Source organism: Symphalangus syndactylus, chromosome 1 (genome assembly GCF_028878055.3).
Source record: "Symphalangus syndactylus isolate Jambi chromosome 1, NHGRI_mSymSyn1-v2.1_pri, whole genome shotgun sequence".
NCBI classification, from domain to species: Eukaryota; Metazoa; Chordata; class Mammalia; order Primates; family Hylobatidae; genus Symphalangus; species Symphalangus syndactylus.
In genome coordinates, this window is record NC_072423.2 from 151,451,805 (window position 1) to 151,479,164 (window position 27,360).

General features: G+C 36.1%; 1 protein-coding gene across 3 annotated transcripts in view; it reads right to left on the reverse strand.

The window, feature by feature from the left end:
- TNKS (tankyrase) overlaps positions 1-27,360 on the reverse strand; it is a 208,047-nt gene that overhangs the window by 67,361 nt on the left and 113,326 nt on the right. For all 3 annotated transcript variants that reach the window (XM_055288544.2, XM_055288558.2, XM_055288552.2), the window contains exons 6-11: positions 9,673-9,767; positions 8,179-8,245; positions 7,434-7,620; positions 5,753-5,874; positions 4,202-4,293; positions 4,032-4,110 (exon numbers count right to left, since the gene is read on the reverse strand). In XM_055288544.2, the coding sequence (XP_055144519.1) occupies positions 4,032-4,110; positions 4,202-4,293; positions 5,753-5,874; positions 7,434-7,620; positions 8,179-8,245; positions 9,673-9,767 (642 nt within the window). The remainder of the gene's footprint in view (positions 1-4,031; positions 4,111-4,201; positions 4,294-5,752; positions 5,875-7,433; positions 7,621-8,178; positions 8,246-9,672; positions 9,768-27,360) is intronic.

Genomic DNA, 27,360 nt, shown 5'->3' on the forward strand with positions numbered 1-27,360 from the left:
GCATGCCTGTCTAGGTTATATATGGCATACATTTAGTTTAACATTAACAGCAAACCTCAAGTTGGGCAAAAGAATGTTTTGACTTATAAAAATATCACTAAGTTCTGTCAAATAAGACAAATTACTTAATGATAATTAGGTCTTCATCCCAAATTCTTCTGCCTTTGCCTGAGAAATTGACTCATCAAGGGTAGGGGAAGGCAGCAGGGTGCTAGAAGCAGTGGAAGAGGGCTGAATCCGAATTAAACACTGGTGCTTCTTGTTCAGAAGCTGTGTTCAGAATCAAAAGGAAACCATGAGTTGCCTGAAAATCATACAGAAACCATGAGTTCCTCAGAAAGAAATACTATGCAAGCAAAAATGGGAGCCCAACAATAGCTAAGTGAGTTTCTTACAGGGAGTTTTTTACAAACCCATTAATCACCAGATATACCAACCATGAGGAACAGCATCCTGCCTTGCGATGGGGGGAAAAGTAAATAGGAGTTGCTATAGCATTTGATATCTGCTGATAGCAATTGATAGCTATGCATTCATAACTCTGATTAAATATAACTTTCCTCTTTTTTCAGTGCCCACTAGCAAGCGTTATTAATGTAGCTTAACTACAGTGGAAAGACTACGGTAAACACACAAATCTAGAAGTTCTTCTACGTCATTGACAGGGCTGTTCACAATTATTCATGCCCTACTGATGAACTAAGATGTTACTGATGAAAATGTATTGTGTACATGAAGGGCAAATAAAGAGTGAGAACCACAGACCTAGAGAAAGGCTGACTAGAACAAGTCATAATGTTATTTTTCATTGAAACTTTATAAACTAAAATGCCTGATGGGAGACAATAAATAAATACTATTTTCCCAAAATGAAGGGCATTATTCCTAATTTTTCAAGAGCATTATAAATGTCGTTAGATATTTGCAAAAACAGGTCAATGATAAATGTACAAAGCTTGTAAGTGTAGCAGAAATTTCACTTAGCTTAGTTTTTTCTGCTTGAAAGAACACCAAGATGCTACTTATATAATAATGCAGTAGTTGTACCTACAAAATAGGTAATACATCTGTAGAACTCTGTTCCCTTTTATTCTACTTTGTCTTCATTTCATAAATTAAAAACATAAAATGCCAGTTTAAAGCAGTGATATCCAAATTTTTAAATCACACACCCTCCAGGTAGAAAAGTTTAGAGAACACTTAATATATGTATATGAATTTCTTTGTAAATTATAACCAAGAAGTGCTATACTATTATAAAACTTATACAAAGAGAATTTATGAAGGATGAGAAAGGGATGAAATATTTAAAAATTTTAAAAAGATTTCATGATTATTATTTTTTGAGATAGAGTATTGCTCTGTCACCCAGGCTACAGTGTAGTGGCATGATCACAGCTCACTGCAGCCTCGACCTCTTGGGCTCAAGTGATTTTCCCACCTCAGCCTCCCAAGTAGCTGGGACTACAGGAATGCACCACCACATTTGGCTAATTTTTTTTTATTATTTGTAGAGACGGGGTCAGCCTATGTTGCCCAGCTGATCTCAAAATCCTTGGCTCAAGCGATCCTCCCGCCTCAGTCTCCCAAAATGCTGGGATTAAGGCATAGGCTATGGTGCCTGTCCAAAACATATTTTAATTACTTATGCTAGAAAATATCCATTGACTGTAGTTTAAACATTTAAAAAAACTTATAAAAATTGTGATATTAGGAATTTGACGGTTTAATTTTAGGTTCATTTTATTTTTCTTTTCTTTAGAGACAGAGTCTTGCTCTGTTGCCTAGGCTGCAGTACAGTGGTATGATCATACCTCACTGCAGCCTCAAACTCCTGGGATCAAGTGATCCTCCCGCCTCAGCCTCCCAAGTGGCTAGGACTATAGGTGCACACCACCACGACTGGCTAATTTTTAAATTTGTTGTAGAGATAGTAGTCTCGCTATGTTGCCCAGGCTGGTATTGAACTCCTGGCCTCAAGCAATCCTCCTGCCTTTGCCTCCTAAAGCTCTGGGATTACAGGAGTGATTACCGGCCACTACACGTGGCTCTAAGTTCATTTTTGATAATTAGTTTGAATGTCCGTATTAGTTGAAAAGATTTCATACAGATATATGGAGCCAATGAAATAAATGCATTGTTAACTATGCCTACTCAATCACAATGCCTATTTTTAATGTAATTTACTAATTATGCTAAGGTTTTCATTGAAATTCTGTAGTAAAATTCCATCTTTACTGATGTTCTTGCAAAGTTATTAGGAAGTGTTGTGTTACAATGTTTTGAATAGATTTAAAATCTACCCTAAAACCAAATTAAGGAAGACTTTTGAACAGGTTAGAAAATTCTGTTTTTATGTTTTTAAATTATGTAGATATGATGGCTGGGTGATTCATTTATATCATTTTTCAGCAAAATCACAGAAAAGTGAACAATTTCTAAAAATCTATTTTCAAAACGTTCTCTTCATTTTTTAAAGTTTCTTTTTAAAAAGCAGTTACTTTATCATTCACCTAAAGTGTGTAACTTTTACCTGTAAGGATCTGATTATGTTTCTTTTTTAAAGGGCATCTACATGTAAGTCATGGTCATTTGTTCTCAGAGAACTATTAGCAAATTCTGAACCCTTTTATTTTCATTAAAAAGAGCACAACTATGACAACACCTTAAAATACGACTTCACAAAATAACCAGACCACCTTTTTATGCTACAAACGCATGTCAGGGTCACCCCCTGTGTCCCTTGTCAGGGTCACTCCTCTGATCAAGTATTATATTTATAAAAGTTCTACCATTTAGGATAACATCCATAAATTCAACTCACTTGAACATATGTAAAGTCCACTATGCCAAAACATGCTGAAAGGGAACAAATGAGTGAGTTTGCCACTGTCAATCCCTCGACACTAACAACTCCCACTCTTATCTCAGGAAACCTTGACATCACAAGTCAGACTGGCTGACACATGGACCTAGTGAGAGTGCTGCCATCATCTTTGTATTCAATATTGGTAAATCTGAATTTCCTTATTCTTAAATAAAAGTATTATAAATTGAAATGTTAGGATTTTTCCAATAGGGCATGTTGTATGCTCCATAGGGAGTCTGTACCTTACTTTGGAGACTACTGCTTTGAAATATACATTCTTGAGAATGAAAAAATCTACAATTTCAAGTTACCTCTAAAAAACAACCAGTTTGCTTCTTTCCTCTCTCAAGTGCTTGACAAAGTTTCAGACTACACCATTCAGAATATGCCAATAAAAATTAATATGTCATATTTCCTTCGTGTAGAGAGGTTGAGAAAATTATTACAAATTTGAAGGCATACAATTTTTTTTTTTTTTTTTTTGTTTTGAGACGCAGTCTCACTCTGTCGCCCAGGCTGGAGTGCAGTGGCGCAATCTCGGCTCACTGCAAGCTTTGCCTCCCAGGTTCATGCCATTCTCCTGCCTTAGCCTCCCGGGTAGCTGGGACTACAGGCACCCGCCACCACGCCCGGCTAATTTTTTGTATTTTTAGTAGAGATGGGGTTTCACTGTGTTAGCCAGGATAGTCTCCATCTCCTGACCTCATGATCCATCTGCCTCGGCCTCCCAAAGTGCTGGGACTACAAGCGTGAGCCACTGTGCCCAGCCACAAATGTATTTTAGAATAAGTAGAGCTATTCTGGTGCTATCATTTACATAATTTATTTTCTGATAAACTATTATTCAAATGGAGACTATCAAAATATATCAATAGAGTATTAACTGAAAATAATGTAAAGTTGAAATCTATTTCAAATGACTGTAGCTACATTTTGTTGCTTTATAGAAGGGTGACATTAAAGGATCAAGAAACACGGGTAATTATTTTTATTAGAAACAAGATCTAAATCAGCTTTATAGGAGAATCTATGAATTTAAGTACAAACTAATAGTTCTTTATAAAATTAGTTTCTTCAGAAAAATCGGAGAGAGAGAAGCAGTGTTAAGAGCAGCTGGCTGCTCAGTGCTGAGTCTGGCACTCTGCTCAGGTGCATGCCTCACCTTGGCGCCATGCTTATGCAGAACTTCCATGACATCATTATGGGCTCTTTCTGCTGCAACATGCAGGGGAGTCATGAAACTACAGAAAAGAGGAAAGAAAGAAAAGGTAATTGTCTTTTATTGCATTTCCTCTTTAGGAACTGAACAACTCTTTCTGCAATTATACTTACTCTTTATTTTTTTCATTAACATTTGCTCCTTTTCTAAGTAACAATTCTGTCACTTGTTTACGTTTGGGATGCAGAGAGGCCACAGCACAGTGCTATAAAGTAAACAAAACCAAGTTAATAAAATACACTTCTATATGTACAGTAGCTCTTGGAATTGAACAGTATCTGCTGACCTTTATTTAAAACATTGTTATCTCAGAGTATCAGAACATATGTATATGTTTTATATCACAAAGATGATCCATATTCTTTCTACGTATAGTGGAAATACAAAACATAAGCGTTTAAACCAAGGTGAAATTATGCTCTTAAACATTAAGAGATATCTTATTTCTTTTGGCTTAGCCAATCAATAAATATTCACTATATATTCCATGGAAAGCATCATAATACATATGCCTCTGCACAGCTACAGAAATCTGTAACTAAGTTACACAATCTTTCATTAAGCTATCAGCTACACAAGTCAGTATTTCTAAGGTCTTCTACAGAGGTACTCCCAGCACTACAGGAGAAGTTTATATGCCCGAGGATAAGCAAGAAAATGATATAACTGAAGCAGTTTAGAGAAAAATATTCTCAGAAATTTTATGTTTTAACATAATATTTATGCAACTTTTTTATTCTGCTTCATTTTAATATTTGTATTAAAATTTAAAAATAAAAAACTACTTACAACTAAATAAAATGAATACTCCAAAAAAGTGGGTCAGGTTTATTCTGTGGCTCTGAATATCTCCTAGCATAACACTGTGGCTTGAATCTATCTCAACCTTAGTTTGAGAGACATGTATTTAAGTGTATACATAGTTAGCCTATTTCAGTTTAGTCAATCCTTTAATGTTGTTTTATGCAGATACTGACAAAGGTTTGATCTCCTGTGTCAAATATATGTAAGAACATTAATTAGGTATACTTAAGGTCTGTGATGCAGGCATCACATATGCTTAAATTCTGAATTTAGGAGCAATCACTAACCACTCTCTAGCTGAGCCTTAATGTGTCAATGACAAAGAAAATAAATAAATGTTTCTGAAAGTGCATTTGAAGAAAAAACATGAATAGTTTCAAGAATAATTTGTATAGTATCAAACAAAAAATCCATGATCTTGCCATTTTTCTACCATGAATATAATCACTTCTTTGGATACAATTGCTCAAAAAGATAATGCAAGTATCTGAAAATATACTTTAATCTTCTACAGAAGGAAATCGAGTATTTATCTAGCAAACACAAGAAAAAAATTCTATTGAAAAATCATATCTGGTATTTTATGAAAGCACTGGCCACAAAAGTGGATTTGTTATAATGAGGTGGGGAAGACAAAGGTAAAATAATTTCCAAATCGAGGTTGAGCAAATGTCAATTCTCTCACCCATGAAAAGAATCATCCCCCAAACTAAGTTTAAAAATCAATGCAACCAAAATTAAAATGCAAATTCCTGGCATTTCAGATACTAAAGTTATTTAAGGTTTCTGAAATGAAAATCATATTTTGTGCTTACATTATTGTTATAGACCCAGGGAATAGATTAACAATAAAATCTTACCAGTGCTGTTTCATGAGACTGTGGTTGTTTGAAATTAATGATTTCCAGAGCAAGTGTTTTTTTAACTTTAGCTAAGTCTGCTTCTCTGGCTGCTTGTAGTAAAGAATGACCTTTAAATTCATCTGTCAATGAAACAACAGTTGACATAAAAAAAGATTTAAAATGTATAAAAAATCTTCAGCATGATTATAAGTAGGAATATTATTATTTTATGAATTTCTCTATTTTAGCAACAGCAGCAATGTGACAATATGATAAAAATGCAAAAGATGAGGATGTAGATTAATGAAAAATTGTGAAGTTTGTATGCTCTGAAATAAGACTGTTTCACACTCTGAAAGTCATAAAGATACACCTATAAAGATACTTACTGCAGCAAAATTTTGAAACAGGAAACCTAAATGTCCACCAAAAGGAAACCAGTTAAATAATGTGTGCGCACATATGCTGTAACACTTTCTAGCTCTTAAACAAGAGATAGGTCTACATACACTGACATGAAAGTATATAGTGGTACATGAAAATTCAAAAAAGAAAGGACAGGCTGATGCATTTTTTTTTGTATTGTCACTACTCTTGCTACTACTGTTGCCACCATAAGTACACCATAAGTAATGGTGTAGAAAACATTTGCAGAAATATTTACCAAAATATTAATGGTGATTAAGTCTTGACACAGAAAAGGAAAGGACTAAAATATGGGAGAAATGCAGAGCTTGAACATTTTTCAAAGAACAATTAATAGCTTATTATTTTCATAACCAGGTGAGACACTTTTTGAAAAGCTGTATCTAAATTAATTGCATGAATGAGAATCCAATATTCTTATGTCTTAAACTATGCTAAAACAAAAAGTTTATTTAAAAAACATATGCATATATGTATATATTGGTAATATATTCAGAAGATGACCTCAACCAAATTATTTTAAAAATCTGACTTAAATACGGGAAAGTGATTATACTTGGGTCATAACACACATGACAAATAAAAATATGATTGTGCAACCTTGCAGGGCTTGGGAAATAGTGAGGGTTCAATAATGCTAGACACCTACTACTATCAATGGCACAAGAATGTAACCCCATAAGAGGGTTCAATAATGCTAGATACCTGTCACTATCAATAGCACAAGAAAGTAAGCCCCATAAGAGGGTTCAATAATGCTAGATACCTAACTATCAATAGCACAAGAAAGTAAGCCCCATAAGAGGGTTCAATAATGCTAGATACCTGTCACTATCAATAGCACAAGAATGTAAGCCCCATAAGAGGGTTCAATAATGCTAGATACCTATTACTATCAATACCACAAGAATGTAAGCCCCAGAAGCTCAGAGCTTTTTAATGGTTTGTACACTGCTATATTTCTAGTGCCTGCCACATTGTAAGTAGCCAAGAAATGGATGCTGATTGACTCATCCTCATTAGCCTTCAAAAAACCAAAAAAGGAGCTTCAACATATGAATTAAAACTAGACTCGAATAAATACAATATATACAAAAAGTGTATGTATATAATATTCCCATGGAATTCATGAAGAAAAGTATACAATTAGAAATGAGGATTATGAATTAGTGTGTTTGTAAGAATGGAAGGTTATTATTTAAGGCAGATAAAACTCAACAGAAATTAAATATTCCAGTTTATGCAATAACGATTTTGGGATATAAATACGTACAAGTCAGTCTCTCCCTAAGCTCCGGAGTTGGAGCCATATCCACAGCACTTTTGCCATGGCAGTTGACTAACGTAGGATCAGCGCCATGGCTAAGTAACAAAGAGCAGACTTCTACACGGTTCTTGGAAGCAGCCTCGTGCAGTGGAGTAAACTGCCAGAGATCCATGGCATTAACACAAGCTCCGTGCTGAATTGAGAAAAAAAATTTTAGGTCAGTAATCATTTTGCTGGATCAAATAAAACTCAAAAGACATTTATTTCTTTGTAAATTTCAGTTATAACTTTTTCAAATAAGTGTTTTAATTTCTTTAATATCACCTTTCAAAAACAGCTGAAATTAAATTCAATGTTTTAAACATTTTAAGGCAATGGTAATATGTTTAAAAACGTATTTTATTCTCTTAAAATCTAAAAAAACAAGACTGGGCAACATGGCAAAACCTCGTCTCTACAAAAATCATAAAAATTAGCTGTGCGTGGTGGCACACCCCTGTAATCCCAGCTACTGGGGAGGCTGAGGTGGGAGGATCACTTGAACTTGGGAGGTTGAGGCTGCAGTGAGCTGTGAATGTGCCACTGCACTCCAGCCTGGGTGACAGGGCAAGACCCTGTTTCAGAACAAACAAACAAACAAAAAACCCCAAAAAACTAAACAAACTTTCATGAGGCCAAAAGTATGGAAAGTCATGACAAGTTAAAGAAAAAAAAAAAGTAAATGATGCTCAATATTCTGAATTTCTCTTACCTTTAGTAGCAGTTCTGTGACTTCATAATGTCCATATGAACATGCATTATGAAGAGGCACAAGTCCACTAAATGAAAAAACGCAAATTAGAATACTTAAATTTCAAACAACTTATTTATCCATGAAGTACTAAGAAATAAAATCCAATAAATCCCAATACAATTATATTTTAAAATATTTAAAAGTATTTAATAAAATAATAAAGGAATTCAAAGCATAGCTTATGTTCACACCTTTTGTATTTATCTTGTTTTTTGTATATAATCCTTGAAGATAATGAAAAAAATACCAAACAGAAGAACATTTTGGCGAAAGGAAGATCATATGCTAATTGACAAATGCATGCATTATATATTAAGTATTTATAAGAAATAAATGTTAATTGGTAGTGAACTGAAATATTCTACCATTTTAATTCACTTTTATGGTAATTTCTAGCAAAATAATCAAATATCCAAACTATTATAACTTGCATATCAAAGTATTCTAAATAAGCCAAAAAACCCCTTTTTTTGTGGTGTACATCTCTTGATGACTCACCTATTGTACACCCATCTGTTTTCAGACATGCACAAGGAAACAGAGATGTACAAGAGCATCAGGCATTTATGCCCCTATACTACTGGGACACCATTCACATATGGCACAAAACCTGGTGCAGGCAAGAGAACAGCACCAGAGAAAGCAGATTGGAAATGGATGAATTCTTCTGATAAGTGTCTCAAGTATTGAGTTCATTTTTATGTTTCTTGACTTGGGGAGGGGCAAAGTGAAAGAAACTCTCCTCCAGGGCATCTCTTCTTTATGCTGTCAATCACAAGACTGTAACATAATCTACCTTACCTGGTAGGGTTAATTATCTTTTAGATCTTAAAGTGGGGCAATGAGAAATGTTAGTCCACCGCATAGGATAGCAAACCCAATGTTCATATATCCCTGGAGACTTTACAGGAAACTGATACAAAGTTTTCAAAAATTCACCTATTGGTAAAATAAATGACATAACTGCTTTTTTGGTTACCACCCATATCCCCTCATATCAACCTTCTAGGTTTTCTCAGTTTATATGTCCAAGATTTCATTAGAAAAAAAATTTGGTATTGTATATTTATGATTTTGGTTTATCAGTAAAGGATGATCCTTTACTATCTGTTGAATCTGATAGCTATGCTACTGGATTTTCATAATTTTCAATTTGTTTTATTTTTCTAAAATGCAATTTAAGAGTTGAAAAACAGTAACTGCAACTGAGACACAATTTCAACTTCAAGTAACAGAACTGTGATAAAATTAAATCGATTTGGGAAATTATTATGAGAAGTATCCTTAATTAAGTAGGTACATGAAAATAAAACCTAAAATCAGAGTTGTGAACATTCTTAAAACGTTATATAAGCCGTAACAAACGGGACATAGGACTTTGTCTAGTGTTTTAAAAGTTTAGAGTATCAGACAAAAACAAAGCACTGAAAGGAAGTAAACCGATAGACCTACCCTTTGTCTTTTGCATGAACATCAGCACCATGCTGAAGAAGCAGCTGAACTATTCGAACTCTGTTGTAGCCTGCTGCTAGATGCAAAGGAGTTGACTAGAAAAGAAAAACACATCCCCTTTTCAGGTAAAAACAAACAAACAAACAAACAAAATCCTTGCTTTGCCATTTCAGATTTAAACACAATGAAAGTTGACACAAAAATACTGCGCTGAAATGTCCAAAATTCACATTTCATAACTTAATGAGAGATCATTTACTGCCCTCAGGAGTCAATACTAACGTTAGTGCCATCCACCTATTTCCCTTACTTGTTTTTTTAAGGCCATCAGTAATCAAACCTTACCCTACCTATTCCACATGATTTCCTATTTCTTTCCAACATGAAACATTCTCACTGTTCTGAGAAGACACACCAGGGCTCATGTTTCCTATAACTGGAAACATTCTTCCTTATCCTACTCAAATCCTGTCCTCCTTTCAAGTTCTAACCTTTAAATCCCAATTCTACCATAAAACTTTATCTAAAGATCCAGCTCTGAAAATTTCTTTAATAGGAAAGATTGAAAAACATCTCTAAAGAACAATTTGAACAAACTTTAATGGAAACAAAAAGGACAATGGGCCTTATTCATTCTGTACGGCTGCTAGTAATGATCAAAACTAATTTGCTACACTGGGTGCAATGACATATACCAAGGTAGCATTTAATTCTTCCATTTTATGTACCACATACACAATATAAATACAAGAGAGGAATACAGTTTCTTCCCTGCCAATTTCTGCCACATTGTAATTTGAGTCAAGTTATTAGAAGGTTCTCTGCTAAAATTTAGTATGGTAATTAATCAAACTTCTCCTCACCTTTTAAGAGTCAGAAATAACTTCATTTTAATTAAAAACTTCCCTGCAACCATAGCAATTTTCCACCTTTGCTAATTTAAAGTTTAAATACCATAACGGGTTTTTCACACAGGCTTTAATATACTTTAATGCATTCCCTTTCATTTTTCCTGGCTTCTATTTGGGGTCTTGGGATTTAATAAGATTTTTAATGTATTTTCTTCACCTATTCCAGATGTGAAGATACAAAAGAATTACTAAACATTGTACTATCTATTACTGCTTTTGAGATATTTCATACATTTTACATATTCTGTCAGTCTCTAAGTTTAGAAAATACTTTGAGCAATGCCAGCTACCAATGAGGAGACCATTCAGATTAGAAGAGTCCTGAACAGGAAGTCAGGAAACCTGATTATATTCCTGGATCTTATGCAACCCAGTGGATGTCATGCTACTCATGTGTCTCAGCTTCTTCATGTATAAAATGGAGATAAAATCACTCATCCTCGCTATCTGAAAAACCTGTGAAAATACAGTACAATTTAACTTACCTGTGGTTAATTTTAGTCTGAAAATATTACATGTGGAATATGTAACAAACAATTCATAAGTTTTAGGCTGAGCACTATTCTACGTAGCCTGATGAAATCTGCCCACTTTGTCCCACCTTGGATGGGAATCATCCCTTCCTCCAGCACATCCATACTGAAGATGCTACATATTAGTCACTTAGTAGCCATCTCAGTTATGGGATCAAAAAACCATATATAGGGTTTGGTACTATCCGAGGCTTCAGGCATCTACTGGGCTCTTGAAATGTATCTCCCGAGGACAAGGGAAAACTACTGTAAAGTTTTCTCCCATATAGAAACACATTTTTGTTTGTTTGTTTTTTAGATTGAATCTCGCTCTGTTGCCCAGGCTGGAGTGCAGTGGCTCGATCTCGGCTCACTGCAACCTCCGCCTCCCGGGTTCAAGTGATTCTCCTGTCTCAGCCTCCCGAGTATTTGGGATTACAGGCACGCACCACCATACCCAGCTAATTTTTGTATTTTTAGTTGAGCTGGGGTTTCACCATGTTGGCCAGACTGGTCTGGAACTCCTGACCTCAAGTGATCCACCCACCTCCAACTCCCAAAATGCTGGCATTACAGGCGTGAGCCACTGTGCTTTTTTAAAACGTAAAATGCCATGTAAAAATAGGCAATTAAAATTTTTTATCATCAAACATGTCCAGCTAAGTTTCTGCTTTGAGATCCATGTCAAATGTTACTGCAAATGATACGGTCAGGGAGTATCAACTTACTTTCAGGACTCTTATTTCACTCTCATTTTAGAAAAATACTTCTGCTGGATAATGAAGTTTAGTTAACTTTTTTCCTTGCTTTAATATTTTAAGGATGTTATACCACTGTCCTCTGTCTTGCTTTGTTTCAAGAGTAGAAATCTGTTATCCTTATCTTTGTTCCTTTGTACATGTGTTTTTCCCCTTCTGGACACACTAATATTTCTCTACATTAATATTTCACTGACTTAAAGCAATTTGATTATGATGTGCCTTGATATAGTTTTCGTGTGTGTGTGTGTGTGTGTGTGTGTGTGTGCGCGCGCACACACATGCATGCCCAGAATTGGAGCTTGCAGTGCTTCTTAGACCTAATATAGTTTTCACTAAATTTGGAAAATTTTTTGCTATGATTTCATCAAATATTTTTTCTGCTCCCTCTCCTATTACTCTCACTAGGGTCCCACTAGGGACTTCAATTACACAAATATTAGGTTAATTTCAAAGCTTGCTTCTAGGCTTTGGTAGGCAGGGCCAGAGCAGCCTTTAGTGTAGGACAGATTTTCCCCTACTACGGAGGCATTGTCCTTTGATGACATCCAGTGAATTATGAGGGCTTTTCACTCTGGCTGGTGGCAACAGAAACTATTACAGACTGTGTGAGTTCCTAGGCTTGTTATCTCTAATCTTCCTGTGTGGTTCTTTTACTAGCCTCAAGCGGTTTCCTCACCCATGTGTTACTCAGTACTTATCTGAACACTGTAAGGGGACCCTGTGTGGATCTCCCTTTCCTGGCCACCGCCTTGCTAACTCCTTCCACCTTAGTATCCCCAAACTCCCAATTTCATCTCCTCAAGTCAGGGAGACCATCAGGTTCCTCCTGGTTTTCCCCTCCTTGTGTTAAGGCCTGGAAATTCTTTGGAGGTGGTAAGCTGGAGTTGTTACTCTCTCTCAGGGATAATTACCATGTACTGCCTGATGCTCAATGTCTAAAAACCACTGTTTCATATATTTTGTCTATTTTTCTTAGAGTTTCAGGAAGCAAGGTAAATCTAGTCCCTCTTACTCTATCTTGGATTACTTCCATGACTGAATTGCACTTTACATTGCAGTTTGAAAACTTCCTCCACAGACAAGGACTGCTTTGGAGGACTGGTCAGGAAGTCAGCAAGCTGGTATAGCATATAGCTAATATTTAATATTACATAAAAAGGGTCACATCTTTCTTGCTTATGAACAAAAAGATGCTCCATTTTTGTATTATCTTTTACACAACTTTCTTTGTATAAAGCTCATTCAGTAACTTTTATTTCTTATTCCTGAAAATTAACAAAAGTTCTCAAATGAATGAATACATATGAAAACCTATAATTTAAAAGGGCAGGCTGGGGGCAGTGGCTCATGCCTGTAATCCCAGCACTTTGAGAGGCCGAGGCGGGTGGATCACGAGGTCAGGAGATTGAGACCATCCTGGCTAACTCGATGAAACCCTGTGTGTCTCTACTAAAAATACAAAAAATTAGCCGGGGGTGGTGGTGGGCGCCTGTAGTCCCAGCTACTTGGGAGGCTGAGGCAAGAGAATGGCATGAACCCAGGAGGTGGAGCTTGCAGTGAGCACAGATCGGGCCACTGCACTCCTGCCTGGGCGACAGAGCGAGACTCCGTCTCAAAAAAAAAAAAAAAAAAAGGGGGGCAAAACATAAGAAAAATTTAACTAGTTTTCATATTTTAAAAAATCATTTAATTGTAAGATTTACAATGCTTTGAAAACAGTAATATATTTAGTTTTTAAACTACTGAAATCTATATAACTCAAATAAATTAGCAGGCTCTGTAATTAAGGTAGAAAGTGACAGGAAGTCTGTGAAAAAATGGAGATGAAGGGTGAGTTTTCAAAAACTATTAGGAAGCAGAATTGATAGCCTCTGAGAAATCACTGATCTAGCTAGTGAGAGACAGAGTAGTTTCCAGTTTGGAAATGCCAATGACAGAGAACAACAGAAAAAAAAAAGAAGGGAGTGGAGGAAAGGAGAGGCCAGAGGGAAATAAAGTGAGGTCTGGGTTAGCTGAATTTTAAGTGCCTAGATGATACCCCAGTGGTAATGTCAGAGAGAGAGACTTACACGTATGGCACTAGAATTCAGAAGAGGTTAAGGCTAAAACAAAAATCTGGTCATCACTAGCATTCACCTAAAATACGTGAATTTCTACCACGTATCTGACAACACGTTAAGTGCTAGGGATAGCAATGAAAACAAGAAAAGCGAAATCAGTATTTTGCGCTTATGGATCTTCTTCTTCCTCAAAATCACACCAAGAGTGATTATCTAAAGGAAATGCATATAAATGAATTCTTTATTCAGAAGGACAAAAGATGAGGAAACAGAAGTCTGCATTTTGAGGAGTCAAGTCACTAGAGAAAGCAGGCAATACAATATAAATGCTGTGGATGTGGACAAATCCCATGGGAGGGGAGTTTAGGACACCCGGGAAGGCTGGAGGATGCTGGTCTAAACCACTCTGGAGGCAAGCAGAGGGAAACGGGGTCAGGAAAGATTCTCAGAAGAAATGCTTTCCGAGCTGAGACTTTGGATAAACAGAATCACTGAGGCAAAAGAATAAGAAACTTTATTCCAGGTTGTGTGAAGAATCCATGTTAATATCAGTGGCCAAGGTATATTTCAGAAACTTAAGACAAATTCGGTGGCTAAGTGTAGTGTATGCGATTGGGGAGAGCCTAAGAATAATGAGAAATCACTGAAAGATTTGAAGCAGAAAATTACTTAAGATTAGAGTCTTGGAAAGATCACTTTAGTTACTATGTGGAGAATAAAATTGAAGAGAGAGAGCAAACTCTATGGCAGGAAGGCCTGAACAGAAGGGTACAGGACTAATCCAAGAGAGAAATAATGACGCTGTCAGCAAAGTGGCAGCAGCATCTAAGTAGGAGTAGCTGAGCTATGAGAGTGGTGAATTCACAGGAAGAGTGAGTGCAGAATGAGCAGGGTGAGACTTTCCAAGTCATCATTCCCCTGTGAATGCTAATCCTGCAACTTATATAGCATCACTAGAAGGCACATAAAAATAAATAAAATGCATGCAATAAATTTGAGAAAATGGCAGACTGCAAAGAGAAAAAGAAGAGACAAATTCAGAAAAAAAAGGATGATTTGCACAAACTCATGCCACTAAAAGCCCTGAGGTTTTTCAAACTTTGGGAAAAAAGAAATTTACAACTGCTATTTACCAAATGCTGTCTCCTGATCCAAAGCAAAAACACCACATACCCTAGGACTAAACCTAGTTAATGGTTACCACATAGTGCCAAATTTATATCTCAGCTGCCAAATGGCAAAGCAATGGTAAAAGTAATTTTCTAATTGCTAGGATAATTAACAGAGTATCATTTGTTTTAGATAAATAAGGCAGCCCCATTTCTAAAATACACATGTTGCTAGATAATTCGATGATGGTTGTAAACTAGTAAACATAAAAATCAAACATTTAGGACATCCACATACACAGCACAGCAATCACTGCCAGCTTGTACACATCTGATTTATTCTAAAAACAGATGTTTCTGTTAGGAACATTTTAAAAGACAAACATGTAAAGTGGTAAATTATGGAACAGATGCAAATACAAAAACTAAATATTATTCTGCTGTAAGATAAATATTATCACTGATATTTTAATATCATAAAATGTTAACAGAAAAAAAGGTCTTAAGGAAGTCCTATAAATCAAAGATCTCTTCTTGGATTCAGGCTATAAGAAAAAAACAAACTTGAATTTGTCTATCTTTGCCTTTTATCCTATAGATTTGCAGTGAAGTATAAAGCATTTAAGGTAGTTTTAACTTTTCCTATACAACCATGCACGTAAGGGATAGCTAAAATAGTGACAATAAGCCTTTTGCAAAGCAGTGGCTTCAACATAAGCCCAGGAAGCGTGATATGAGAAAATGAATAAAGGCTTTTTAATCTTGGTTTTGCATTCCAGCTTTGGAAATTTTACTAGGTATTTCCGTTAATTTATTAATGTCTCTGGGTCTTGGCTTCCAATATCTGTGAAGTGGGAATTGTAATCCCTATCACACAGGAATATTTTATAGATTAAAGATAACTGTACAAAGCACATAATATTTATCACACTGGAAAAACTCAGCAAATGACAGTTATTATTTATCATCATCTTATTAAGTAGCTTATATACTTAAGCTTATTTTTTTTTTTCATTTCCAAATTTAACTTTTAGATACAGGGGGCCATGTGCAGGTTTGTTACATGGGTATACTGCAGTCAGGTAGTGAGCATGGTACCCAATAGGTAGTTTGTTCTTGAACCTGCACCACCCCCCTCTAGTACTCCACAATGTCTACTGTCCCCACGTTTATGTCCCCGTGTGCTCCATGTTTAGATCCCACTTATAAGTGAGAATATGTGTTATGTAGTTTTCTGTTCCTACATTAATTCGTTTAGGTTAATGGCCTCTGGCTCCATTCATATTGCTGCAAAAGGCATGATTTCATTCTTTTTCAGGGCTGTGTGGTATTCCATGGTGTATATGTACCAGATTTTCTTTACCCAATCCACCACTGATGGGCACCTAAGTTGACTTCATGTCTTTGCTATTGTGAATGGCATGGCAATGAACATACAACTTCATGTATCTTTTTGGTAAGATAATCTATTTTCCTTTGTGTATATATCTAGTAATGAGATTGCTGGGCCTAATGGTAGCTCTGTTTTAAGTTGAGAAATTTCCAAACTGCATTCCACAGTGTATAAGCATTGCTTTTTCTCTGCAAATTTGTCAGTATATATTGTCTTTTGACTTTTTAATAAACAGCCATTCTGAGTGGAGATGGTATCTCATTGTGGTTTTGATTTGCTTTTCTCTGATGATTAGTAATAATAAGCATTTTTTCATGTTTGTTGGCTGCTTGTATTTCTTATTTTGAAAAATGTCTGTTCATGTCCTTTGCCTACTTTTTGATGGGGTTGGTTTTTGCTTTGAATTAAGTTCCTTATAGATTCTAGATATTAGACCTTCGTCAGATGCATAGTTTATGAATATTTCCTCCCATTCTGTAGACTGTCTATTTACTCTGCTGGTAGTTTCTTTTGCTGTGCAGAAGCTCTTTAATTAGGTCCCACTTGTCAATTTTTATTTGTATTACACATGCTTTTGGAGACTTAGCCAAAAATTCTCTGCTAAGGCTGATGCTGAGGATGGTATTTCCTAGGTTTTTCTCTAGAATTTTTATAGTATTAGGTTTTATAATTAAATTCTTAAATCCATATTGAGTTAACTTTTGTGTATGATGAAAGGTAAGGGTCCCGTTTCATTCTTCTGCATATGGCTAGCCAGCTATCCCAGCAGTATTTACTGCATAGGGAATCCTTTCCCCATTAATTGTTTTCGTTGGACTTGTCGAAGATCAGATGATTGTTAAGTACGTGGCTTTATTTCTGAGCTTTCTTTTCCATTCCATTGGTCTATGTGTCTGTTTTTTTGTACCAGTGCCATGCTGTTTTCTTTATTGTAGCCTGACAGTATAGTTTGAATTTGGGTAGTGTGATGCCTCTGGCTTTGTTTTTTGCTTAGGATTGCTTTGGCTATTTGGGCTCTTCTTTGGTTCCAAATGATTTTTAGAATAGCTTTTTCTAATTCTTTGAAGAATGATGTTGATTGTTGGATAGGAATAGCACTGAACCTGTAAACTGCTTTGGTCAGTATGGCCACTTTAATGATACTGATTCTTCCAATCCATGAGCGTGGAATGTTTTTCCATTTGTTTGTATCATCTCTGATTTCTTTCAGCAGAGTTTTACAGTTTTCCTTGTAGAGATCTTTCATCTCTCTGGGATCACTATATCCCCAGCTATTTCATTTTATTTGTGGCTACCGTAAATGGGATTGAGCTCTTGATTTGACTCTCGGCCTGGATGCTATTGGTGTATAGAAATGCTACTGATTTTTGTACATGGATTTTGTATACTGAAACCTTGCTAAAATCATTCATCAGTTCTAGCAGCCTTTTGGAGTCTTTAGGGTTTTTTATACTTAGAATAAAATCATAGTGTAAGTGAAGAGAGGTAGTTTGACTTGTTTTTTTTTTTCCTATCCAGATGCCTTTTATTTCCTTTTCTTGCATGACTGCTCTGGCTAGAACTTCCTCATGTTATTTCTTAGTGGTCATTTATCAGTCCTTATCTTATCTGACCTTATTAGCATTATTTGGTATCATTGATCACTTCTTCCTCCTTAAAATGTTTTCCTCCTTGGCATCTAGTACACCACACTCCTCGTTTTCCTCCTCCCTAGCTGGTTACCCCTTCTCAGTCCTTGCTGGTTGCTTTTCATTCTGTTGACATTGGAGTACTCCAAAAGTCTGTCCTTAAACCTCTTTTCTACATTGTCTAACTCATTCCTTTGGTGAGCTCATGCAGTCTTGTAGCTTTAAATAGCACCCATGAACTGACAACTCCCCAATTATATCTCCAGCCTAGTCCCCTTTGCTAACTTCCATACTCTGGAGGTTACTGGTTACTATAGGGAGTAAATGACATATAGTCATGTGCTATAATCCAACTGCCTATGTGACAGCATTACATGATATACGTAAGACTTCTCATGCTTTTTTCATGTCTAAAATGGAGCTCCCTCTAGTGCTTCCCTTGAAACATATGCTGCAGAATTTCCTGTTCATGACAACTCCATCCTTTTAGTTATTCAGGCCAGAAACTTTGGGAGTCTTTCTTCATTCCCATCTTTTTCCCACACATTATACTCACTCCATCAGACTATTTCTCTTGGCTATGCCTCCAAAATATATCCAGAATACAATAACTTCTCACCACATCTACTGTCACCAACTTGATGACAGTATCCTCTCTCAGCTGGCTGGTGGCATCAGCTTTCTACTAGGTCTCCTTGCTTCCAGTATAATCCCCTCAGAGTAACACAACATGACAACAGAGTAATCCTGTTAAAACCTAAGTTAGGTATATAAATCTTGTGCTCAGAATCTTCCAGTGGGTCTTCATCTCACTCTAAGAAGAAACTGAAGTCTTTATAATGCTCTAGAAGGCCGTAAGCAATCTCCCTGACTACGTCCCACCCGGCAACTTTCCAACTTCACCTTTTCCTCTTCCCTTTCGTCACTCCACTCCACTTCATGCAACTCAAATGCCACAATTATCAGTTAGCTAGAACCACTGAGAATTAAAGTAACTTCTGAAAAAATTAAGTTAGTAACAAAATATGAATATTTAATTTCACATATAACTTCTTAATAAATCCAAACAATGATGAAAGGCAAAATCTTCCTAAGGATTAATATTAGAATTAAAAGTTCTTATGGATTCATAATGTAGCTATCTGCTTTGGAAGACCTATATATACTGTTATGTGCCTAGAATACAAAAATTTAATGACTACATCTTTTGTTTTCCCCACTGAGCAATAAAATCATGACAACTATCAGTATGTCTAGATGTATTATTACATATTTAATCCAAATGGAATTTTAGCATTTACATTTTAATATAAAATATATGTTGTTATCTCACAAATGACTGCTGGGTACAGAAGAAAAGGTTTCCTTGCTCTGAAAATGCTGGGGAAGCTTTTCAAGTTATAACTACCATCTGGACAGAATAGCCTAGCATCTAGCTCACCTTTCATCTAAAAGCATAAAATATAAATATTAATTTTTAATTTCTTAGGACTATTATTATTATTGAACAGGATTTTTAAATGAGATTCCAAAATACCAATATTCCAAATAATTACCTCTTTTCTTCTCGTTCTGTCTTTGGACAATACTTTTTTTTTTTTTTGAGACAGAGTCTCACTCTGTTGCCCAGGCTGGAGCACAGTGGGGTGATCTCGGCTCACTGCAGCCTCCACCTCCTAAGTTCATGCAATTCCCCTGCCTCAGCCTCCCAAGCAGCTGGGACTAAGGCGCCTACCACCACACCTGGCTAATTTTTGTATTTTTAGTAGAGGCAGAGTTTCACCATGTTGGCCAGCCTGGTCGTGAACTCCTGACCTCAAGTGATCCACCTGCCTTGGCCTCCCAAAGTGCTGGGATAACAGGCGTGAGCCACCACGCCGGGCCTGGACAATACTTTTTGAAAGAAAAAAGACTGGTCCTGAAAACACTTGCCACAATCTTTTACTCTTACACTTGTTCCAAAATAAGTTATTTACTTATGTATCTGTCTCCTAATTCACTGTGAGTTCACTGAGAAAAGAGAACATACCTTAATTTTATGTTTTAAAGGCTTAACAAAGCACCTTACATATAGTAGGGTATTTTAAAAAAAAGAATGAATGAGAGTTATTGTCAGCTTTTGATTTATATTGCTAAAGGTCAAGAGAGGACAAGGATAATCCAACATGGTGAATTTAAATTTGTATGACAGATTTACACTGACACTTCAATACAAGCACATGTGATGTTCCATGCATTTCCTAAGAAAGAATAAAATCACAACTGTGAAGCTGTAAGTCCTCAGAGAGCGTTCTAAACTGTGACGCATAGTGTATTTTGTTTTTCTGTAAGACGAAGATCCAGTTTGGCCTAGACCAACTCCTTTGGGACTTTGTAGATTACCATGACCGACTTGTCCTGATTTGCCCAGTATTTTCCTGATCCTAGGAAACCCACTGACCTCAGCAAACTAAGAAGGTTGGTCACCCTACCTTAGCCAGGCAATGTATATCAGTTTCTTTGTTTCTGGATCTGTCCTGAATGAGAAAATTGTGTGTGCGTGTGCATATGCTATCAGGTGACCTATTGTACTCTGCTTTTAGTAGTAAGATTGCTCAATGAACCACATCAGTTTTGTAAGCAGTTTTGTTAAGTACTACCTCTCTGAACTCATGTGTTCTACATATCATCATTATAATTTTTTTTAACTTCCTGCATCTTCCTGTGTCCAGGTCTGGCTTCACAAATAAAGTATTGTATATGTATTTTCTCAGTTTAACCAGTTTCAATATCAGTTACTTTACATTTATTCACCATCCTCTCCCCAATAGTTCCTTTTTAAATTATAAAATTACTACATTCCCTCCAAAAATTCAAACAGTAGAGAAAATACTATAATATAAACGTTTCTATTTTTTCCCTCCAGCCAAACAAGCGCCCCTCCCAAATGTAATCACTATTTACCGTTGCACAATGATCATTTCAGATATTTTTCCATGTATATGAACATGTATTTGTTTTTCCTCTGAGTTCTTTTTGTTGCTGTTTTTTCCCACACAAATAGGATTGTTATTATATTCTTCTATGATTAGCTTCTTTCCTCTTAATATTAGTACATATCTGTCTGTCTTATTCTTTGTAAGAGCTATACAGTATTTCCACTGTGTGGCTGTACCATAATTATTTAGTAATGTTCTACTTTTGCTTTGTCTTATCAAAACATATTTCATTTAAATCTATCATTTGGTTAAGATCAATCAGTTTCCCTTCTAAAAATAAAATATTACATTAGCCATTAAAATGAAATTCTTAGGAAAATACAATAAACACATAATTAGCTTTATTAAATTTCTGTCAGGCACAGAGACATGATTAATCTGCTAAGAAACTAAGAAGCAAAGAGCTTAGTAGCTCTTTGAGAGAGTGATATTTAGATGAGAACCCAAAACAAATTAACAGCTAGAGAATCGATATAGGCATGAGTCCATGGAAATAAATATATTTCATTGCTGATGCTGTCTTTCAAAGGGATTTTTAATACCACCATAATGAAGATCAGGCAGTCTCATTGAAGTTACTTAACTTTTAGAATACTAGAATGCTAATTTAAAAGAGAAACCTTGTGGAAAATAAATATTGATTAACAAGGTGAGATGAAAGGAAAAAAGCTATTTTATTCACTTCTTTATCAAAAAGTATGACTCCTCTAATTTGTCTCTTCTGCAGATGACAAGACTAGATTCTCTAATAGTCGTATGTTTTCTCTCCCATTATGAGTCTTTCTCTCTGGTCAGCGGTTCTTTCAAGCACGGTTCTTAGAGCTAAACGTATCTAACCACAGATATAGTCTCATCACAGTGGACCATGGCATGATACTACTCCTAAAACCTAAGGCTGTTTAAGATATTAATAGGTCTTTAATTCACAGTTTTTGTAATGGGGGAGATGGGTGACAACAGTGCTGACTTCCTCACAAAGTTGTCTTCCGGTTAAAATGACACAGAACCTTTACAGCAACAGGGATGCAGCTGGAGGCGATTATCCTAAGTGAACTAATGCAGGAACAACAAACCAAACACCACAGGTTCTCACTTATAAGAGGGAGCTAAACAGTGAATACACATGGACACAAAGATGGGCAAACAGGCACCGGGGACTGCTTGAGAGAGGAGCTGGCCAGATGGCGACCCATTGGGTATTATGCTCACTACCTTGGTGATGGGATCATTTGTAAACCAAGCCTCAATAACACACAATTTACCCAAGTAACAAACCTGTAAATGTACCCACTCCTGAACCTAAAATAAAAGTAGGGAGGACAACAAGAATCAGAGGAAGGGACAGGAGGAACAAAATAGAAAAGAAAGACATGTAGGATGCAACCAAATTTTTAATATCTGAGATGCTGTAAAATGAACAACAATAATTCATTAGTTGGAGTGTGGCTCTCTATATATCAACTAAATTATTTTGAACGATAAAAGATCTTCAATCTGTACTGAGTCTAAGCCAGTGTCCAGTGCAAGACGTAGAAAACAGAAAACATAAGCAATGACTAAATAAAATAAAATGACATAGAAGACACAAAAAATTTTAAATACAAATATTTTATTAAAAATAACAGCTAAAATTTGGGCATTTTCTATGTACTAAGCACTTTTCTAAGTGCATTATACGTATTAACTTGTTTATACAGCAACTACCTTAGCTAGAAACACTATTACTTCCATACAACAAATGAGGGAACTAAGGAACAGGGGGATTAACACGGCAAGTTAAAAGCAGAGAGTCAGGAGTCAAATCCAGGCAGTCTGACTTAGAAACTCTCATTCTGCATTTCTAATTTTCCTTTGTGTGGGGGCTCAGGTCCTAGATAGGATGTTCAGAAATGGACTAATATAGCTGAGGGGCAAGAATTACTCTTGGCAGGCAGGGATCTCCTTGGTTCTGACAACTTTAGCATTCTGATCTATAGGTCAGCAGACATTAAATTCTATCAATAATGACAGTGTGACTGTTCCATTGGATGAGCACCCCAGAAATGTGGAACTCCTTCATAACAGAAGCTGCCTAAAAATAGTTAAATATAGCGGGACAAAAAAGAGTAACAATATTGAAATTGGAGAGAATAATTGATTCTGCCTCCTTCCCAGCGCAGGATTTTTCTAGATATCTCTAACAGACAGTCGCTTGGTCTCTTCTTGAACTAAACTCCCCTGCAGTTACTTCAACTGCTTATTAGAGAAGAATTTTCTGACTACCTTCTTGGTTACACTCTGGTTGGTCAATATCCCTTCTTAAAATGTGACACCCTAAATTGAGCACTAAATCTAAATGTGGTCTGATCTAAACAAGCGAGCTCTCTCTCTCCTAAGCAGAACCTGTCAGAGCTATCATAGCGAAGGTTCTAACACTGCATTGGGAGGTTGAACTAGTTGCTATTAAGTTCCCATCCAAATAAGATTCTCTGAATCCTAGATAGATTATATGAACAGAGATAAAATAACAATTGATATTTCATAGCCCGAGAAAGGATGTTCTTCCAAAGTAAGGGATGTATTCATCTTTAGGAAGGCGTTTTAAAAGCTACAGAATTTATGAAATATAAAACAAGGTTTCTGTAATTCAAGTTGCCACAAATAGTAAACATTATTTATTTACTTGCTTACATTTATTCCCCGGTTCAAATGATTCTCCTACCTCAGCCTCCAGTGTAGCTAGGATTATAGATGCCTGCCACCACACCCAGCTAATTTTTACATTTTTAGTAGAAACGGGGTTTCACCATGTTGGCCAGGCTGGTCTCAAACTCCTGAACTCAAATGATCCACCCCCCTCAGACTCCCAAAGTGCTGGGATTACAGGCGTGAGCCACCATGCTTGGCCAAAACTTTATTTTTAAAGTGAGAATATAAAGGACTATCTTTATTTTAAATGTATGTATTAAGAAGAGAAAGAGAAGGGAAGGGAGAAGAGCAGATAAGATTGAACAAGAAATCCACAGGGTAATCTTTGTGAGAATAAAGCTCTGAATGCCAACTTAATTCAATTTTAACGTAACATTATCATCGTGGAATCTTCAAGGGGATTTTTCAGCAGCCAGCAATTTGTGTTTCTCTTTTCCGGCCTCAGAATCAGCAGAAGAATGAAAACGTGTGGTGAAAATGAGTTTCTGGCATGCTCTCACAAGGTTTGTGTGAACAAAAATGCTTAGTACTCTCAAGGTGCAACATTAGGTTTTCATCATCTAATGAGAAATAGCTGGTAGATTTTACGAAAAGAAAAAAATCCAAGGTTTCTTGGACTGATAGTAACTTGATGTTTTCTACTTCATGAAAGGAGAAAAATTTTCACTCTACCCAAACTGCACATAAATTCCTTTTTGTAACTAATATTTTCAATCTTAGGTTTTCATATCTAAGCATCAAAGATTCTAAGTAATGGACAACAGATAGAGGTCTTCTTGAAAGAAGAAACCACTTGCACTGATCAGCATTTAATAATTACATAGGAGGGAATCGGCCCACCTTAGATCATTAGATAGTCATTTTACCTGCAAACTGGGAAAGTGACAAATTCATTCAGCTGATTTTAATGTGGCTAAGAGCTCTAGGATTCTGCAGATATGCTGTCACCTCAAAGCTCCTTAAGTGATAAAGTCTTTGTTGTTTCTGCATTTGTATAATGAATGTGGCAGCCAAAAACAGCCAGGAGCAGAGACCTCTAGTTCTGTTCCCTGCCCACAGCCTTCTCTCCCAATTCTAGTGGGTATAGAACACTGTCTGAAAGTAGATTATTTTATGGAGCATTTTTGTAATATTCAAGAGTAGGGTATTATCATGTTACTATTAACAAATTAAAGCATTTTTATTTATAAAATCAAAATATAAAACATTTTATATTTAGAATTGGTCTATTTCCAAATTTACTGGTTTAGTTATCCAAATATGCATTTCAAGTGATTATGCATAGTATTTACAGTGCTTTCTTAAAGCTTTACTCTTGATGGCATTCTTAGTAGAGAAAAACATTTCTTTAAATTAGTCACTGAAAACATTCTTTTAAAAGGCAGAGTAATATGAAGATTTTTGATACTTCTAGAAATTTGTTTTCATAATACAATCCTAATTTAACTGAATGAGATGAGCCAATGGATTAATATGCATATGTGTGAGACAGAGAAGCAAACTTGAGTGATAATCTCTTTAATAAAAGGAAAAAAGGCAGTGATAAAGAAAAAATAACCAGGTTTATTGACTGGATGCTTAGTATTCCCCTAAAATTAATGTTGAAGCCCCAAACCCCAATATGATAGCATTTGGAGACAGGGTCTTTGTGAGGTAATATGGTTTGGATGAGGTCATAAGGGTAGGAACCTCATGATGAAATTAGTGCCCTTCTAAATAGAGACATGAAAAAACTTGCTGGGCAGGGAGCAGTGGCTCACACCTGTAATCCCAGTACTTTGGGAGGTCGAGGTGGGTGGATCACCTGAGGTCAGGACTTCCAGACCAGCTTGACCAACATAGTGAAACCCCATCTCTATTAAAAATACAAAAAATTAGCTGGGTGTGGTGGTGGGCACCTGTAATCTCAGCTACTCGGGAGGCTGAGGCAGGAGAATCGCTTGAACCTGGGAGGCGGAACTTGCAGTGAGCCGAGATTGCATCAGTGCACTCCAAACCTGGGCGACAGTGCAAGACTCTGTCTCAAAAGAAAAAAGGAAAGAAAAGAAAAAAAACTTGCTCACCAGAAACTGACCATCTGACCATGCTGGAACCTAAACCTTGGACTTCTCAGCCTCTAGAACTGTGAGAAATAAATTCCTGTTGTTTAAGCTACCCTGCCAATGGTATGGCAATCCTAGCTGACTAAGACACTTGAAATGGTATACAATGAATTAAGAAATAGTTTACATTGGTTTTATATTGTGGCCAAACAATTGTTTTAATAATGCCAATTCAAAGTTACAGATAATTTCAGAATTCTTAAATCCATAATTAACTCATCACTTTCTTTTTGTCATTTCTCATCAGGCTGGAAGAATTTCCTGAAATCAGACTTCTGTTTGCACCTAAACAAGCCTTTTTTTACACAATATAGTCTTTTACTTAAATAACTTCTTGTAGAATACTCTACTGTCAAATGATATTAACTGAACAGTCTGTTCAATCCAAAGGGTACTCAAATCATAATCATTACAGAGATATTTTAAAATATCTTTATCATGTAATATTTAATCCAGCACTCATTCAATTGGAGAACTGGGACATCAGCAATACCATAGAAGCTATCTTGTGTGTTTCTTCCTGCTCTTTTTCCTTTGCCACTCTGTGACATGGGTTTTTCTCCAGCTACCGCTGTAGTTGTAATCCACTCTACTAACGTAAAGTTCAATTTACTTATAAAGGCAGAAAGAACACTTTAAACTTCGATTCTAACAATTTTAAAAACAGATGCTAAAGTGTCATATTTGTAATTTGGCTTCTAAATTTTTAATAATGACTCACACTCACGGCCAAAGGATTTAGTACCAACTCCCTTCCGGCACCTTGAGCAGTCTAAAGTGGAAAACAGCAGGAAACTTGCGCTTCCGGATATGAAGGCAGAACAATTCAAAGCTAGGAGAGTGGCTAAATAGAGGTAAATGGATAACTAAGTTTTATCATTTTGCTGCTTTTTAGCACTGTGGTCGGTCCCCTTCTACTAAAAATTCATTTCTCCAACAGAGAAAACAGCGCAGTTGGCACTGGTACTAATTACGCTTACCAGTAGAAATGTCATGCTTGACAAAATAGAGATTGTTTTAGTAGAAGTAACTCCCTAATGAAAAATAAAAAAGACATTTTCAAGTCCTTATTGGTACAAAATGAATATACATAAGCATAAAGATTTTATACAATATATCCCAACATAAGTAGGCAAGAAAGCTTGCTCTAAGGGATTTCGGCACTACAGTAAGATACGCATTGCTCAGCAAGACATACTCCGAAGAAGGGATTTGATTAGCTATATAATTAAACCTAAAGTATTTGAAGAGTTCCCCAATGCAGACTTACTGCATTTTGACCTTCTTGTAATCCCAAGTAGCATCTGAACTAGGATCCATAAAAGTTGGAAATTTAAAACTGGTATGACCTTTTATCTACCATGATTTGGCAAGAATGGAGGATGATAAAGGTCACTATAGGCCATATAGTCTCATATAGTCATAGAGAGCTAGATATGTACCCCCAGGTAATGCTAACACTCTCTTTCTTAAAGGGGAAAGGGGCTCTACAGAAACTTTATTGCAGATACCATGAGTGTTCTATCCAGTGTGAGGATACCATCTC